The 16,288-nt window shown below is 39.9% G+C and overlaps 1 protein-coding gene across 3 annotated transcripts in view; it reads right to left on the reverse strand.

The window, feature by feature from the left end:
- Positions 1–12,102: 12,102 nt before the first annotated feature.
- PRMT8 (protein arginine methyltransferase 8) overlaps positions 12,103–16,288 on the reverse strand; it is a 58,654-nt gene continuing 54,468 nt past the window's right edge. For all 3 annotated transcript variants that reach the window (XM_064721219.1, XM_064721208.1, XM_064721227.1), the window contains exons 10-11: positions 15,334–15,455; positions 12,103–13,553 (exon numbers count right to left, since the gene is read on the reverse strand). In XM_064721219.1, the coding sequence (XP_064577289.1) occupies positions 13,470–13,553; positions 15,334–15,455 (206 nt within the window). In that variant the 3' untranslated portion in view covers positions 12,103–13,469. The remainder of the gene's footprint in view (positions 13,554–15,333; positions 15,456–16,288) is intronic.

Here is a 16,288-nt window from a genome sequence, read left to right on the forward strand (position 1 = left end):
GAGCCACTTTATCGACTGTGGCATGTTATCCATCATGGAAATCTTAGAATTGAACCATCTGCTGTGTTCAGTCCTGGCTGGAGCTGAGCTAATACAAATCATTAATTTAAACATCAACAAAACCAACACTTTATCCCAATTTCAGCTAGGAAAAAAGTGTCATCAGTTTAAATATTGGCTCTGCTAATTGACTTTGGGTGATCTGTTCCCCCATTGATATTGGAACCAGCAATATTTCCTCCAGCCTCAGGAAGACAGTTGAACCCTTAATTTCAGCTTTACTGCCCATGATTCTAGGTCCACAATTTCAGGTCCTTAATTTCTTTTTCCCTGAAGTTAATTTTGAATTTGAAGGACAGTGACAATTGAAGTAGATTTTCTTTCTGTGATCCCACGGGGTCATTTTTATTTGGTAGCTTGGGTGTCCTTTAGCATGCACTGAGACCCTGCCATTAGGATGTACACAGTTTGAGAACAGACAATACTAAGAAGCAGCTGAATCCTGGGATGAGGGGGATTTGTCCTTCTACAGACAAATGTGGTGCAGTCTATCACCCAGGCAGTGTCTTCCATCTAGGATTGATAGCTGTGGCTGCTGCTGATCCTTTTTGGAAGTCCAGCCAAATCCCAAGCTGAGTACACATTGCAAAGGTGCAGATACACACACAGCACCAATGTCATCAGCCACACAGACCACACAGAAATTGATGTCTTCACTGCTTGTCACCCACATATACACAAGCAGCATTCCTATAAATATGAACACAGATAACCTAATCCTCCTCTTCCTTTCCAACAGATCAAGACAAGTTTGCTGATGAAAACGTGCATGTACACAACTCCTGTGACTTGCAGTGCTGTCTTTCTCTCACCCTGCTCTACAGCTCTCCCCAGGATCAAGCAGGAAATCAGCTTTTATGAAAAGACTGGATGTCCTGCAGCTATGGGGCACAAGGCTCATTCAGATAAATTCTGACCAGCAGCTTGCCCACATACAACTGGTTCCTTTTATTCTACCTTCTCTTGATTTTTCCCATGCTTATTCTTCTTCTACCTACCCTGACCCCTCCCTTTCTCTGCTCTTCATGTCCCAAAGAAACAACTTTGGGATAGTTGCCTTTTCCCTGTTAGTCCCAGGTTTTGTACATCTGTACCCACATACCTATTTCTTTTACCATTTCATAAGTCACCTTGACTTTGTGTGTTGTTATTGATATAGTTACTGAGGTGCTGCTGGCCTTGCAAGTTTCCACTCCCAAAAGAATCCCAACTATTCCCCTCCAATATTTGTGAGGTTACTGTGTGACTCCCCCTTATCTACCTGGGGAGTCCTGGCATGGCTCACAGTGCTGTTGGTAACAACTTTCAGCTTCTCACTCTATTTGCAATGTTCAGAGTTGCTTGTGTCATGTCCAGGGTTTCTCATGGTCTGTTTGGTTATCCAGACCTCAGGTCAGGGCTTATTCACCTGTTGACACACCTGAACAAACAGCAGTTACTGGTAGACTCATGCTCACTGAAGACAGGTATGAATAACATGCTACAGGGCTCTACTCCTGGACAGATTCTGCTCTCCAGCTGGCCATCAAACTGGTGTGGGAATTGTCAGGTTCCCAGTACAGCTAACTGTACTGCTGGGTTGCTGTCCTCTGACTCTCCAGGAGGGTTTTATACCTCCTGGCAGTATTTTTCTCATCTCTTGAGAAAGTTAATACTCCCTTAACAGAAGTGAACCTTCCTTTTCCTCTTTTCTTTTTTTTCCCCCATTTTTCCATTTCAGTTTTCCATTGGGAGAAATTTATCTCTGTCAGGTCAGGTACCCAGTGCTGACAGATATTTGGATATGCACAATACAAAGTCCATTTGCATGGATGTAACAAAGTGCTCCTAACCCTTTGGAACTGGACATCCTTGAATTACTGTGTGCCAGTCCAAACAGGTTCCAGCATGCCCAGATGTGAATGGAGCAATAGTGGAAAAAAATCCTCCTCACATACCAGATTTAAGGAGTGATCTGCAGCTGTTAAAATGGGAAGGCTACACACACGAGGAACATGTGAGGAACAGACCACACTGAAGCAAGTTTGCCTCTGGAAGGACTGCTGTCAGTGGTCCCATCCCATACTGGAGCAGGGACAAACATGAGGAACAGGACAACTGGCATCCCAAAGCCCAAGGACAAATGGGTGCATTGGGATTGAATGGCTGGAACCATATTATTTGGGATGGCAGAAAGCATTACACACAGCCCCACAGCTTCCTGTGCTGCCTGTTGGCTCCCTGCACAAATTCTGGCAGACAGAGTTGACCTCAAAGTGAAAAAAAAGGAAGCTGAAACTCAGGAGCAGAGGAGAGAAAGAATGTACATGAATACATTTGTCTAATGGTTTATACTATTTTTCTTTACCCAGACCCTCAGTCATTGATAAAAGATTTGTGTACTTTGGTAGTAAATTAACTCAAGTAAAATTTCCCAACTTGGGACCATTTTTGTTTGCAACATCCGTATATTGGCAGGATTTTCTACCATGTGAGATCATTTTGGAATAAATCCACTTTATCATCTGCACAAGTGGAAGCTTGTTTTAGAAAGCAGAAACATGCTCATAAAGCTCATCAGTAGCAACTTCCTGAATTCATCCACAGCTGTTAAAATAATGGGTCTTTTTTGATTATTGAAATTAGAGGAATTGCAATAGCACTCACATACACTTCTGGAAAAAGGAGAGTTGGGCACCTTGGCCTGTTTAGACATAAATCAGCTAAAGTTCTTTTAATATGATGCTAGTAAAAGGCACCAGGTTATTGTCTGATGAAAACAGGCTTCTCAAGGGGAAAAAAACCCCAGTAGGTTAAGTTTACACGGCATGTATAAAAGTTCATTTCTATTACTAATTAGAAATATTGTATGCAGCGACACCAAATCCTTCCAAACGTACTAGAATTTGAAGGACATTGGATTAGTCAGATAAGCATTGCTTATTCCTTTCAAACACTGAAGAGGGAAGTGTTTCAAACAAGTCCAGCTATACTGGACAGCTGTGTTTAGCTTCTGCAGTTGTCAGTGCCTTTTCTGCCACATGCTTCTTCTGAGCACAACAATCATTACAAGAAAAAACTTAGATTCAGAGGAGCTTTCTTACTGGAAATGTCTGGTTTTCATGGGTTGAACAGGAAGGGAGCAGGGAATCTTGTGGAACTGAGACATTGAGTAACACATTATGTGGCTCGGAATCTTACTCAAGCACTCCCGTTACTTGAGATGCTGTTGGTGTGTCTGGGTAATGAATAGTGAAGACCCTGCTGTGATTTGTGTGTCTGATGACATTAGTGTGTTGTGTGTGCATCTGTGCCTTTGCAATACGTACCCAGCTCAGGTTTTGGCTGGACTTGCAGCAGTGAAGAGCAGCAGCCACAGCTGCCATCCCTCTATGACTTACTGTGTTGTGCCTGGCGTTCTGTCTTGTGCCATCTTTGCCTCACGTTGTGAGAGCTGTGTTCTTTTGCTCAGAGCATACATAATATGCTTTTTTAGGTCTTGTGTCACTGTATCCAGCTAAATTTTTTTTTTTTCTGTCTTCTTAATGACCTTGTAAAGTGAGTATTATCAGCTTTGGAAAATCAGTCTGCCTATTTGCAGGATTCAGTGCTGCTGCAGCACTACACTTAAATCTTACCTTTTCAGAGCAAATCAAGTCTATGAATTGGGAATGTGAATATTGCTGTGACTGTATAGCTGCTGTTAAAGCTCAGGTGCTGCTGTTTTCAGAGGGTAGACCAATGGGTAGGTTTGCAACTCTCCATTCCTGCCAGTCATTACTCCTCCATTTTACCTTTTACAAGTTGTTAGAACTCTCAACAAGCCATTTTAGGCCTTGGCAGAATCTCAAGGAAAAAAAAAATAAGAGAGAAAAGAAGAAAAAGACAGAATTCTCTCCTGTGTTAGGGAGCTGAACTAGCCCAGCAAAATCTGACAAATACCACCGTTAGTGGGAGGATATGGGCGGAAAACACAGCTAAGATCACAGTTTTGAGAAAAGAAGTCTAGAGAGGTGGGCAGCCCTCTTTGAGTATTCAAGAAGGTGTTTAATTGTCTTACCTCTTTTTAACCTCATCTTTAAATTTTAATAAATGGGACAGGATGTGAACCATGTTTCTCAGGCAGCCTGGGGAGCTCAGTATTGCTGCAGCCAAAGACCAGTTTGGATACCTCTGCTGGGAGCTGGAAAGCCTCAGGACTAGCAGTGCATAGCTCAGAGGTAAGGAAGGCTCTCAGCTGCAAAGCTCAGATGCCTCCCCTGAGAGCCTGAGTGAACCCCCAGTTTCTGTGTGGCCTTCTCCCAGTTCTTACAGGTGCAAATGACTGAACTGCATTGAACTGCACTACTTGACAGCTTTGAACAAGGTCCTTTGAATCTAGGCTATTAAGGCTCATCAGTTGTCATAGCAACCCTGTATTGTATGGATTTATATTATGAAGCTGTAATAAGGCTGTTGCTCATCCCTCTGAAATGAGGCATAAATCACTAATGCAGTTTCTCAGTGACAGGACTTCTTTAAGTATTATTCTGACAGAGAAACTGATTTGCATTAAATGACATTTCTGTCAGAAAGACAGATGAATGATAGGAGTGAAACTTTCTACAGGTATGCTGTAAGAATTTTTATTTGCAACCCTCTGTAGAGTCACCTTTTACACTTAAATAATTTGTGTCATTAGAAGCCCCAGGGGAGGTTGTGCAGGGAATTACTGAACTCAGGTAAAATGTGTGAAGCCCTTGCTCTTGGCTTGTCCCATGCAGGGAATGCTGCATCGATGGGACAGCCATCGAGTGCTGCTCAGATGATTAAATAGTGATTTTTTTGTTTAATATTTGTTCCTTGCTGACATCATTCTTGTGTAGAACAGTAGCTAAATGTACCTTTCTGTCATTGCTGTGCAGACAATGCAGCTGTGCAAACATGGTATGCTTAGATTTCTGTAGGGTGCCATTGGTTAAGAAAGCTAAGTCATACACAATTACAGACATCAAATGATTAAAAATTAACTTCTGTCAGGTTTCAAAGTGATTTGACACAGCTTTGAGGAAATTTCTGCTTGGACTAGAAACCTCCAAGGTTTCCTTACAACCTACATTTTGGTGGTACAGATGGAAAAATCCCCAGACAAATACCATTTTAGTTAAGCAGACTGTTTTGAATGTCTGCTTTGTGTACCAACATTAAAGCCTAGCAGTTAATTTAAGATCACCACAACACCTGCAACAGAGCATTTAAGGGTGTTATGAAAGCACTCTGTGGTGCAAGACATCTCTAAGAAAACAAATGTCTGTCCTGTCTTCCAAAAGGGCAAGAAGAAGGGTCCAGACAGCAATGAGCCTTACAATCCCTAGGAAGGTGATGGACAACTAGTCCTGGAAGCCATTCTGAAATATATGAAGGACAAGGTGCTGATCAGGAATAATCAGCATGGAATGACAATGGGGAAATTGTGCGTAATGAAGCTGATAGTTTCCACAGTGAGATGTCTAGCTTGATGGATGAGAAGAGATTCATGGATGTTGTTTAACTCAGCTTTAGTAAGGCTTTTGACACTCTCCCATAACATCCCCACTGACAAGATGACAAAGTGTTAGACAGTTGGACAGGAAACTGCTCTGAAAACCAGCTGAATGACTGGGCCCAGGGGCTTAAAGAAGAGAAAGCTCAAGAGGGATCTTTTCACTAAATGTAAATACGATAAACTTTGGGAATGAAGAGAAGGGAACCAGACTCTTCTCTGGAGTACCCAGTGACTCTATTGGAGGCTACAGGCACAAATTGAAACACATGAAATTCCATCTGAAATTATCCTATACAAGAAAATTATACAAGGAATTATCTCTTCTCTTCCTGTGGAAGTTCTCAAACACTGGACTAGTTTTCCCAGAGAAGTTGTGGCGTATCCTTCTTGAAGATACTCCAAACCTCACTGTAGGTGGTCCTAGGCAACCTGTTCCAGCTTGTCTTGCTTCGGCAATGGGGTTGGATATTTTCAAGAGATTGGTAAATTACTGTGGTACTTTCTCTCTTCTAAAATTCTAACTGTCTATAAATGTTCAGAGTCTTGTGGGACTGGCAGTATCTCCAGGCCAACTAGATTTATCCTCGCAGGCGTTTACATGAGTGGACTATAGTAAAAAGGACACATGACACACAGGTAAGTAGAAGATGAGGACAGCTTAGTAGAAATGTTCAAGAAAGGTCTGGTTCTGGTTTAAGAAGCAGATTCCACAAAGGGAATCCTATGTATCACTGAAGTATAAGCTAGAAATTTCTCAAGAAGAAGGAAGGGAAACAGTATATTATGCCAGTACTGTTGAAGGAACAAGAATGGGAAGAACATAACACAGTATCAATGTTCTGGCAAGCAAAAGTGAATTTTGCATTTGGACCCATGAACATTAGGTTACAAGGGTCTAGGAATTTTCCCAGATGGAGGGTAGACATCCTGCTGCTTAAAGGAATTCCTACTTAATGGTATCATTTAGCAACAGAATTCAAATGGAAATTTCTCCCAGAAAATGTTAGACCTTATTGTCTTCACTACTTTTGTTAGTGGGTTGTGTCAGGACAATTTACCAGTCTTCTAAATGTTTTCCAATTATTTCCTTTAGTTCTTTTCTCAGTTACCTCCACATCTTTACTGGTAAAGGATACCTTCACTTTTTGAATTCTGCTGCTTCCATACCCTCAATTCATAGCTCAAAGTGTATTATCATCACGTGTTTTGTTTTGTTGTTGGCTACTTGACGTACAAATGTTACCCATCACACACTGCTGCTTCAGCTTTGCACTGCACTTACATTTCTTGCTATCTACACTCACCCCATAGGAAAGAGAGCAAAATATTGAGCTTTTGAGCTTTTTTTTTTTCTGAGATACTCCCTCAGTGGTGATAAGAGCAATTATATTTGCTTTAATCATATCTCATTAGCTAATGACATTGATTTTTCATGCTAATAAATGTGAAAAATATGCCACAATGGTGATAAAGTGCTTCTGCTAACTGATGGGCATTGCAAGTTACACATGCCTTTCTGGGCTGCCAGTTCACATTCCTGCATCAAAATGGTAGGGCAAGTATGGTTTGTGATTAAATTCTGTTGTGATCTTAACACAGGGGTCCATTTCTGGTTCTAGGGCTGTGTTGTACTGGAAATGCTGATGGTTAATTTACGTAAATGGGAAATGGCTGGGCACAAAAGCACAGAACCAAGCTGCAAAAGAGGACGTTCTGTTTTCCATGTGGGTCAGCTCAGGCTTGATCTTGCTGATTGCTGTGCTTGTAAAAGACCTCACTTGGTGATTCAGAGGAATGACTTGGATTGTAGCCCAAATCTGTGTGTTGTTTGAGGAAATTAGACTGATTTTGTGCTGCAGTTTTATCCCAAAGGTAACATGGTTTCTTTCTGTTTCATAATCACACTATAGTATCTCCCGAAGCTTTCTCAAAAAATACTCTCTTCATGTTGTTTGCATCATCACAAATCTCCATTGTTGGTTTCCATTCAAAAATGAGAAAAATATCAAGCATACAAAGAAAAGATAAAGGGAAGGGAGTCAGGGAATTTGTGTTGGTTCCTGTAAAGCCTGAAAGACGTGCAAAGAGAACAGCAGAGATTTCAAAAATTTTGAGATCATAAAAAGCTTTTTCTTTCCTGTCAGTTGTGTCTGGACCCTAGAAGAATTTTTTTTTTGTCTAAGAGACAGGTGGTTTGCTTTAGCAGTCATCTGTGAGCAGTGGTCTTCTTCTTTCTCTGTCTCGACTGTGTAGAACACATTTTTTACCTTTTTTGTGCCTATCCCCAGAAGCAGCAGCTATTTTCAGGGAACACTCTTGTTCCCTGTAGGCGTACTACTGCCCTGGCTCACCCCAGTCATCATACTGTGCAGAAATACCAGTTTTCTGGGAAATCTCTAGCTGATGATTCATGTTCTCTTTACTCTAAACATATTGTTATATCAGACCTGAAGCATCAGGTTTATTTCTTTAGTTGCTTCTTTAAAAGATTTGTAGGTGCTGTTAATTCACACTTAATTTCTAGGAAGTTTAGATGCCATCTAAAGGATTTGCCTTCTATATGACTCCCATATGTGCTTAGCAGATTAAGATCTAAGATGATCTCTGAGAAATGTTGAAAGAAATGTTTCAAAAAAAGGTAAAAGCCTTCCCTTTTTCCAGATGGAACTAGTCTGTGAATGCTTCATGCCTGTTGAAAAAGAAATCCCCTGGCTTAGTTGTATATTCCAACTAGGCAGATGCACACACTGGCATAAACTTAGGCCTTATAAGCCAATAGCCATTGCTCATTAAGTATGTCTTCCATGGCACCAACACAGCACAGTAAGAAAACTGTAGATCTCTTTTAAGTAGTGATCCTTGGGATTATGTTTGTTGCAAAACCCTTAGATGCATTTGTTAAGCACTGTGTAGCAGGAAAAACATAGCCTGTTAGAAGGAAAAATGGAGGAGGAGAGATTGCAGCTGCATAGGAGGTGTAATTCATATTTTAGGATGCAATGATGGATTGTGTAGGGAAGAGGGGAGTTACCATGAGGGGACTGAGGTGGGAAATAACTGTATCTTCCAGTGCCTTATGGAGAGTGAAAAGAGAGCCAGGCTTTTATCAGGGGAAAATAGTAAAATAACAAGAACCAACAGTCCTAGGTTAAAATGAGAAATTCCAGTTGAGCATTAAGTGTTCCTGTGAGATTATCACAACACTGGAACAGCTGCCCAGAGAGCCTGGGGGAAGTCTTTGTTCTTGGAAATCAAAGAATCCCTGAATGGTTAGTTTTGGAAAGGACTACTGGAGTTCATGTAGTCTAACCCCCTGCTCAACAGGGTCCCTTAGAATCCATTACTCAAAATTAGTTTCCAGGTGATTTTAAAATATTTCCAGGGAAGGAGGTTCTAGAACCTCTTTGGTCAATCTGTTCCAGTGCTTGGTCCCCCACATAGTAAAGTTCTTCCTCATGAAATCATAGAATATCCTGAAGTGGAAGGGACCCGTAAGGATCATTGAGTCCAACTCTTGGCCCAGCATAACATAGCCCCAAGAGTGGTACCATTTGCCTGAGAGTGTTGTTCAAGCACTTCTTGAACTCTGTCAGGCTTGGTGCTGTGACCACTTCCTTGGAGAGGCTGTTCCAGTGCTCAGCCACCCTCTGAGTGAAAAACCTTTTCCTGCTATCCAACCTAAACCTCCCCCAGCTCAGCTGCATGCTGTTTCCTCAACTCCTGCTGCTGGCTACAAGGATGCAAAGGTCATTACTTTTCCTGTGCATCAATTTCTGCCCTTTGCATCTTGTCCTATTGGTTGGCACCACTGAGAAGAGTCTGGACTCATTCTTTTGGCACTCCCCCTTACAGACATTGAAAAGGTCCCCTTGCAGTCTTCTCTTCTTGAGGCTGACAGGCCCAGCTCCCTCAGCCTTTCCTCCTGAGAGAGATGCTCCTGCTCCCAGTCATCCTCATTCCCCTCTGCTAGATCTGCTTCAGAAGCTCCATGTCTCTCTTGGACTGGACACAGCACTCCAGATTCTCCTCACCAGGGCTGAGTGGAAGGGCAAGATCACCTCCTTCAACCTATTGACAATGTTCTTCCTAAGGCACCTCGGATACTATTGACCTTCTTGGCCTCAAGGGCACACATCTGGCTCATGGACAGCTTGTTGTCCACCAGCATCCCCAGGTCCTTCTCTGAAGAGCTGCTTTCCAGCAGTACAGTACAGAAAGTACAGCAGAAAGTACAGTCAGCCCTGTACTTTCTAATCTTCCTAAAGCAGGGACTTAGTCTTCATTATGTACATAGAATACCATGTACCCTTTATAAACTTACCTTCTAAGTCAATGAAGTTATCTATAATCAAATCTGTATGAGTTAAATTAACTTCTTAATTAATATTAAATTTAAAACAAATCCTGTTAGAAATTATCTCTGAGAAGGTTCTTCAAATTAGCATTGTGGTAAAAACATGTCCTGGGTATTACTGGGTAAATATTATTACCTTGGGTAATATCCTTTTTCCCATTTTGGAGAGTTTCAACTCTTATTAGAAGTCTTAAGACAGTACTAAAAGACTGTAAACCCCTAATTCTGCACATAGAAAGGTCCCCAGAACAGCCCCTGCAAAACCCAAACCTGAAACTATTGACATCTGGCCAGGGTTAACTGGTGCTGGGAATAAGAAGCTCTTATGAGAATAGAGCCATACTATGCTGTTCTTTAGAGAACCTTGGGAATACAGTGGCCCCCCTAACACTAGGGACTACTTCCTTAATCCTGTCAAAAACTGCAAGTGTGAATTGCCCACTGTTTCTTTTAGAGGCATGCTCAGCATGGAGCTTATTTTGAATGCTCCTTTTTGTTTCAAGTGACAGAACAATCCCTGAGGAGTGCTTTAATACTTCTGCCTTAAGGTCAGAGTCAAGACAGAAGCGACCTGCTTTCTCTTTTCTCCAGCTCTGTGTTACTCATCAGGGACAGTCTTTTGTGTAAATACTGTATTTCTGTTTCTTTCTCATGCTCTGTCCTCAGCTCATGATCTTCTTTTCCTGTCTGTGGGAAGGGAATTAAATCTTTAAAACACGTGTCTGTTTCAGCTCTCAACCGTCATTTTATCATTATATCTTAATGCAAAGCTTTGAAAATCAGTGGCTTGGGTTCAGTCCTGGGTTCACGAGAAACCTTCTTCTTAAAGCCCTGAGAAAATGAGGCTCAGACTGTGTGGTAGTTACCTGGACTTGGATTGCTGAGGAAAGCCTTGTAGCTGATTGCACCTGACCTGGAGGTCTTTGCATACCTGTTTCACTGATGCTGACCCAACCAATGCTGTGTGTGCCAAACTCACCGGTGCTTTCAAAACCTTGTTGGTAGGTAACAACTTTAATGGCCTTGCAAGCCTGCATTTGCTTTTTGATCACTGTGATTTGAAGGCACTCAGCACTTCAGTAGACACTCTCAGTTCTTTCTCTCATGGAGAAATACATGATATGTATTTTCTGATATGAAGAAAAGCAGAAGCTAATTTTCCAGGATGGAATGTGCCTGAGGTGTGGTGACCACCTCAGAACTGTGTCATTAACAGTATCAGTCAGGATGTAATCCTGCAACACTGAAGTGAATGGGCACTTCAAGTACGAAGGCAAGGTGGCCACTATTGAAGAGAGACCAACACTCCACTGTCAACAGCTGAAAGATGAGGCAGGGAAATCGATGTACAGCAGTTCTTAAATACTTCTCAAATTGGTTAATGAACTATTCTGATCAAGTGGGGTTTTTTTGCTGTTTCTTGGCCAGTGCTTTCTGTCAGGCAAAAATGAAACATTCTCAGTAAAGACCCTTGGGAATATTTTTTTTCCTTTTTTATTCTTTTTTTCTCTTTTTGTTTTTATTTTTTTTTGTTTTGTTTTAAATAAGGTATGAGACTTTCCCCCCCTCTTTATTATTCTTTTAATATTAAAGTTATTAAATATTTATGTTGTGGGCTAGAGAAGTGGATGATTTGAAATGCTTTCAAAGTATAATTTGGCAAACAAAGTAAAAGTCTTTCCTCTTTCAGTAATAGATATCTCAGTGATTAGTGGCAAAGAAGAATATGAAAACATTGTTTGAGTGGATTTTTATATAAACGGAGCGTCTGAGAGAAACTATGGTAGATTTCCTTACTTAAAATTCCTAGAATCACAGAAGGGGACTAGAAAAGGACTTTTAGATGTTTTTTTCCCAGTCCATTACTGAAAGAGTAGCTGAACTCATTCCCTGAAAATGACAGCAATATTTCACAGATAAGCTCAATTTTGTAAGGTAAGTTGTTCATCCTCCATCCAAAAATATGAAAGAAGCTTTAAAACAACAGTGGTGAACTAAATTGCAAACAGTATCTTTTACTGCTGAATTACAATTTAATTTCACTCTACATAGATACCATTCGATAAAATCCCCAAATCATATTCTTAAAACCATAAGAAAATGGAGGCACTGTACAGTTTCTGTGGAGGGATAATCAATAGAAACAGGTTTCTAAAAAGCGAGAAGTTGACAAATACTGGCAAAATACATCTTCAAGTATGCTTTATTTGCAGGTGATTAAAAATATTTTTAGGCAAAAAACTAGTCAATCTTATCCAGTACAAGATAGAACATGATTTAGTGCCTAATGCCAGACGGACCGGAAAATGTGTCGATAGGACTGGTGATGCAGTTGATGAATTACACATGATTAAATGGCCCACATTCATATAGTAAAAAGACCTGATACATACGTATGAGGAATTATAAGCACTTAATATTTAACAATAAGCAGGAGATCTGGTACGAAAAACAAGGGACTCAAGGGGATGGGAAAGCTACAGACATCTTAGTAATATCAGAAGCCATCGACATTTTTTTAAAAGACATTAACTTGCTCCTGCAAATTACTGCACTCTTGAGAATAGTATTTGCAATTTAAAACTTATCTAAAACATCACCAAAAGGTAACACGAATTCCTATTTTTTAAAAATTATTTTGTATTAAGAATTTTGCAAAGAACTGAAATATGGCATGGCCAAGAAGCATGAATTATCCACCATTTCAGAGACTTTGCATTCATCACATTTAAATACTAGGTGTCTGATTTCTGAAAGTCTCATGCAAAATCCAGCTATAAAAACTCACCACAGAATATTTTCAAGGATAAAAAGCTAATGTTTTTTAAAGCTCTGACAGACATCCAGTTGTGAAGGTGAATTTCAAAACTAATGGTCCACATTTTCAGAGGACATTCAAAAATATAGTTGTTGAACTTCCTGTAAATGCCCAGCTCTTATCTACACTTTGCATGGAATATTTACCAAAGCTATAACATTGGACGGTTAATGGAATATATCACTGCCTAGAGTAGCGCCAGAGGTAACATCAGTATCTTTCCATAACTGCGTAATGAGAATTAAATAATCACAAAACAAATTCCTATTATGAAATGACTTATTTTTTCCTCATGTACAATATATATATATTCATTTATATTGAATATAAGTCCAGTAATACTATCACAGTAATGTGCTGTAGTAGTCTTTCATAGTGAGAAAACTGCCCTAATCATCTTTAACATGCAAAGCTTGGAAGAACCAGAAATTCACAGTAAGTAATACAATTTGTATATGCATCTTCTGCCATCCTAAAGTTAACCAGAACACTCAAGACTGTTGCTTATTTTTTTTTCTATGCTTAACAAAAGCTACAGTTCTGTATACTGTACATTCACAGTGGGATCCCAGCCCCCTGTACTATCTGCAAGAAAGATCAGGTTACCACCCTCCATCAGAGTAAACATTCTAGTATTTAATATTATAATCTTGTGATCAGTTGTTCCTAGCTTGAAGCTCAGCAGTTCAAGACTTGATAAAATTCTCCTTTTCATCTCTCTGAGAGGTTTCTTGCTAACGCATTTTGTAGTCATTAGATACTGACATTTCACATAGCTGTCCTTTAAAATCCAAGTCTACTGTGAAATCCAGGTCACGCTGTAAAAAGATTTAAATGCAACATGTAAGTAAGACCATAAGTTTACTGTATTAATTCAGTTATCATTGCTTGGGTTGAAAAGACCAGCAGATTCAAGAGATTCCTGTGGTGGTTTCTAACTTCTGGTTTTAAATGGTGCTAACACTGAGAAAGCAGGCTGTAAGATGTTTAATAGCATTCATCATACAATCTGTGCTTAGGTCCTATTTCTCTACTCTTCCTGAAGTGGATTTAATGTCCTGGTTACTTCCTGGTTTAGGAAGCTTCTGAAATGCTGTTATCATATGTATCCTATCAAAATTTTTATCTCCCATTGAGATGCTCTTAATTTAGGCCGAAGGGCTTTCCCACTAGGGAGTTGTTGCAGAATAGATATAGTAAACTTCCCATTGTACAGTCATTTTTTATCTTATAATGACACATTTATAGGGAAGAGGCACTACACAGCCCTACAGAAAGAAGCTATGTCTATGCAAGCTTTTGAAAAACTTCATGTTTCAGAAGAACAAAGCAGTAGCAAATCCTTTTGAACCGAGGTGGTCTCTCTGTCTTATGACAACTATCAAGAACACATTTATTTTAGCACCCAAATCTGCATTCAGGTGCTTACTGTTGTGTGAACAAATTTGAGATATTTTATTCATTTTTCCCCTCAGTGAAAATTGATACATTCAAACCAAAAGAAAATATTCCAGTCCCCTTAGGACAACATAAGGGTGGGGAAACAGATTATTTTCCTCTTTCAGCAAGTAGCCTCAGGGGTGAATGCATTTGTTTTAACGCCAAGTTTATTTTGTGTTTATTTCTCCCTCTTTATCAACACTACCATATCCAATCTGTGTTTGGTATAAAAATGGAAAGGAATAAAAAAGGGAAGACAATGAAATGTTAAGATTTGTTGCAGTTAACAAATGCAATTTTTCAACAGTTACAACTGCATAGATGGATTACAGGTTATTTTAACTGCTGTTTACTGTAATAGAGAATGAAGAGATACTGCTGAAGATTTGGCGGACAATGGTCCAGTGTTTCTCCCAGAAGCCATAATTCTCGTGTTTTGTTCTACCCAGCCATAGGTTGTCTATCAGACCGTGTCTCACAGTCTCCTTACCAGTTAAAAGAAGCACTAGAGGCACTCAATCCATAGCAGAGAAACTGAGGAAGTTTTCAGCAGTCATGGTAGTGTCATATCCATCACACTTTTGCTTTAGTCTTAAATAAAGCATCTCTATTTTCTATGGAAAGGCGCAATTTTTAAACAACATTTTCACTCAGTTACTGAGTTCAAGTACATTCGATCAGTGAGTTCACACAAGCATTCCTCTGAAATGTGTTACTTAATTTCCTGTTGGACTGTCCTTGGGCACTGAGTGGCAAATCACTCAGTGCTCATAGATGTGGAACTGAAGTGCTTACTCTTGATCACCCTGCGTTGGCAGAAGGGATCTTTCCACTGATTTCAGTGACACTGTGAAAAACCCCTTGCCTGCTTGCGTCACAAAATGTGAGTAAAGCTGATTGCAGAGGGCAGCTGACTCAGTGATGTATCTGAATCCTTTCTCTCTTCCCATGCCAGCCTGCTTGCAGGCTGACTTCTGTAACATTAGCACTGCTTTACCACTGCTGTCATCAGATTTGGTGAGGCTCTAACTGGAGCTCTTCCTAATAAACATGAATGCCTTTAGCACGCTCATTGTTTTACCCCTATGCATTTTCTTTATTGCTGATCATAGCTTGTGGTCAGTAGAGGTGGAATTAGGATCAGGAATGCTGACTTACCACATTTTTTGCATTTGGTTTCATGGATATAGTCCCATAGATTTCTTCTCCTCGTCTCACAGTTAAATAGTCCTCCAAGTAGAAGACAGTTTGCTTCCAGTGAGTATAAGGAGCATCGGGTGCTAAAAATACATATATATGGGTATCGCTTATTGAAATTTCTTAAATGCCTTGCAAATCAAATTATGACTTGGAAACAATTGGGAAAAATCCTTTCTTTTCATAGAATACTTTATGTACTATATTAGGAAATATGCTTTGGAACACAATTCTGTTGGCTGTCTGGGAGTTGTCTTCCAATTTTTACTGGAATGTGTCAGATGTGAATCACACCCAGCAAGAAAGATTCCACAAAAAGGGTTACAGGGCAGGATAGGCACATTTTTATGCTTTTCTTTCAACCCACACATGTTCAAATTGGGAAAATCTTTACCACTAAGTGCTTTGAATTTCAGAAATCAAAATTAGTTCAAAAAGCAATGATAAAAAAGCATGAGGGAAAGGTCCATCAAAAATTATTAATCACAGTGTTGCAGATGAAACATTTGAGTAGTGACCCCAAACCAGCAAGTTTTTTAGTTTCCAGGTTAGAGCGGATGAAAGGGCATTTGCACCTTGATCTCTTTTGGGACTATTAAAAGGCATTTTGGGCAATTTGCTAGAGATGGAAACTGGTCTAAATTAATTTCTAGTCTTGCTTAGCAGAATCACTTTGAGGACCCTTTGCTATTTCAGGTTTTTAATTTACTTCTTTGGTTCTATTTCTGATTTAAGTTTCAATCTTTGAGCAGTGCCTAATGATCTTGTACTGGTCACTTTTTGTTCCTACCATTCTTGCAGTGAAGAGCATCTAGGAACCTAAGAATAGCTGTAGGAGCTCAAAGACTTCCTAACTTGGCAAAAAAAGCCTCTGATAAATTTATTTTTCTTTTATTTTTGTCCCTCAGTCACATAA

The sequence above is a fragment of the Zonotrichia leucophrys genome, chromosome 1 (assembly GCF_028769735.1).
Source record: "Zonotrichia leucophrys gambelii isolate GWCS_2022_RI chromosome 1, RI_Zleu_2.0, whole genome shotgun sequence".
Taxonomy (NCBI): Eukaryota; Metazoa; Chordata; class Aves; order Passeriformes; family Passerellidae; genus Zonotrichia; species Zonotrichia leucophrys.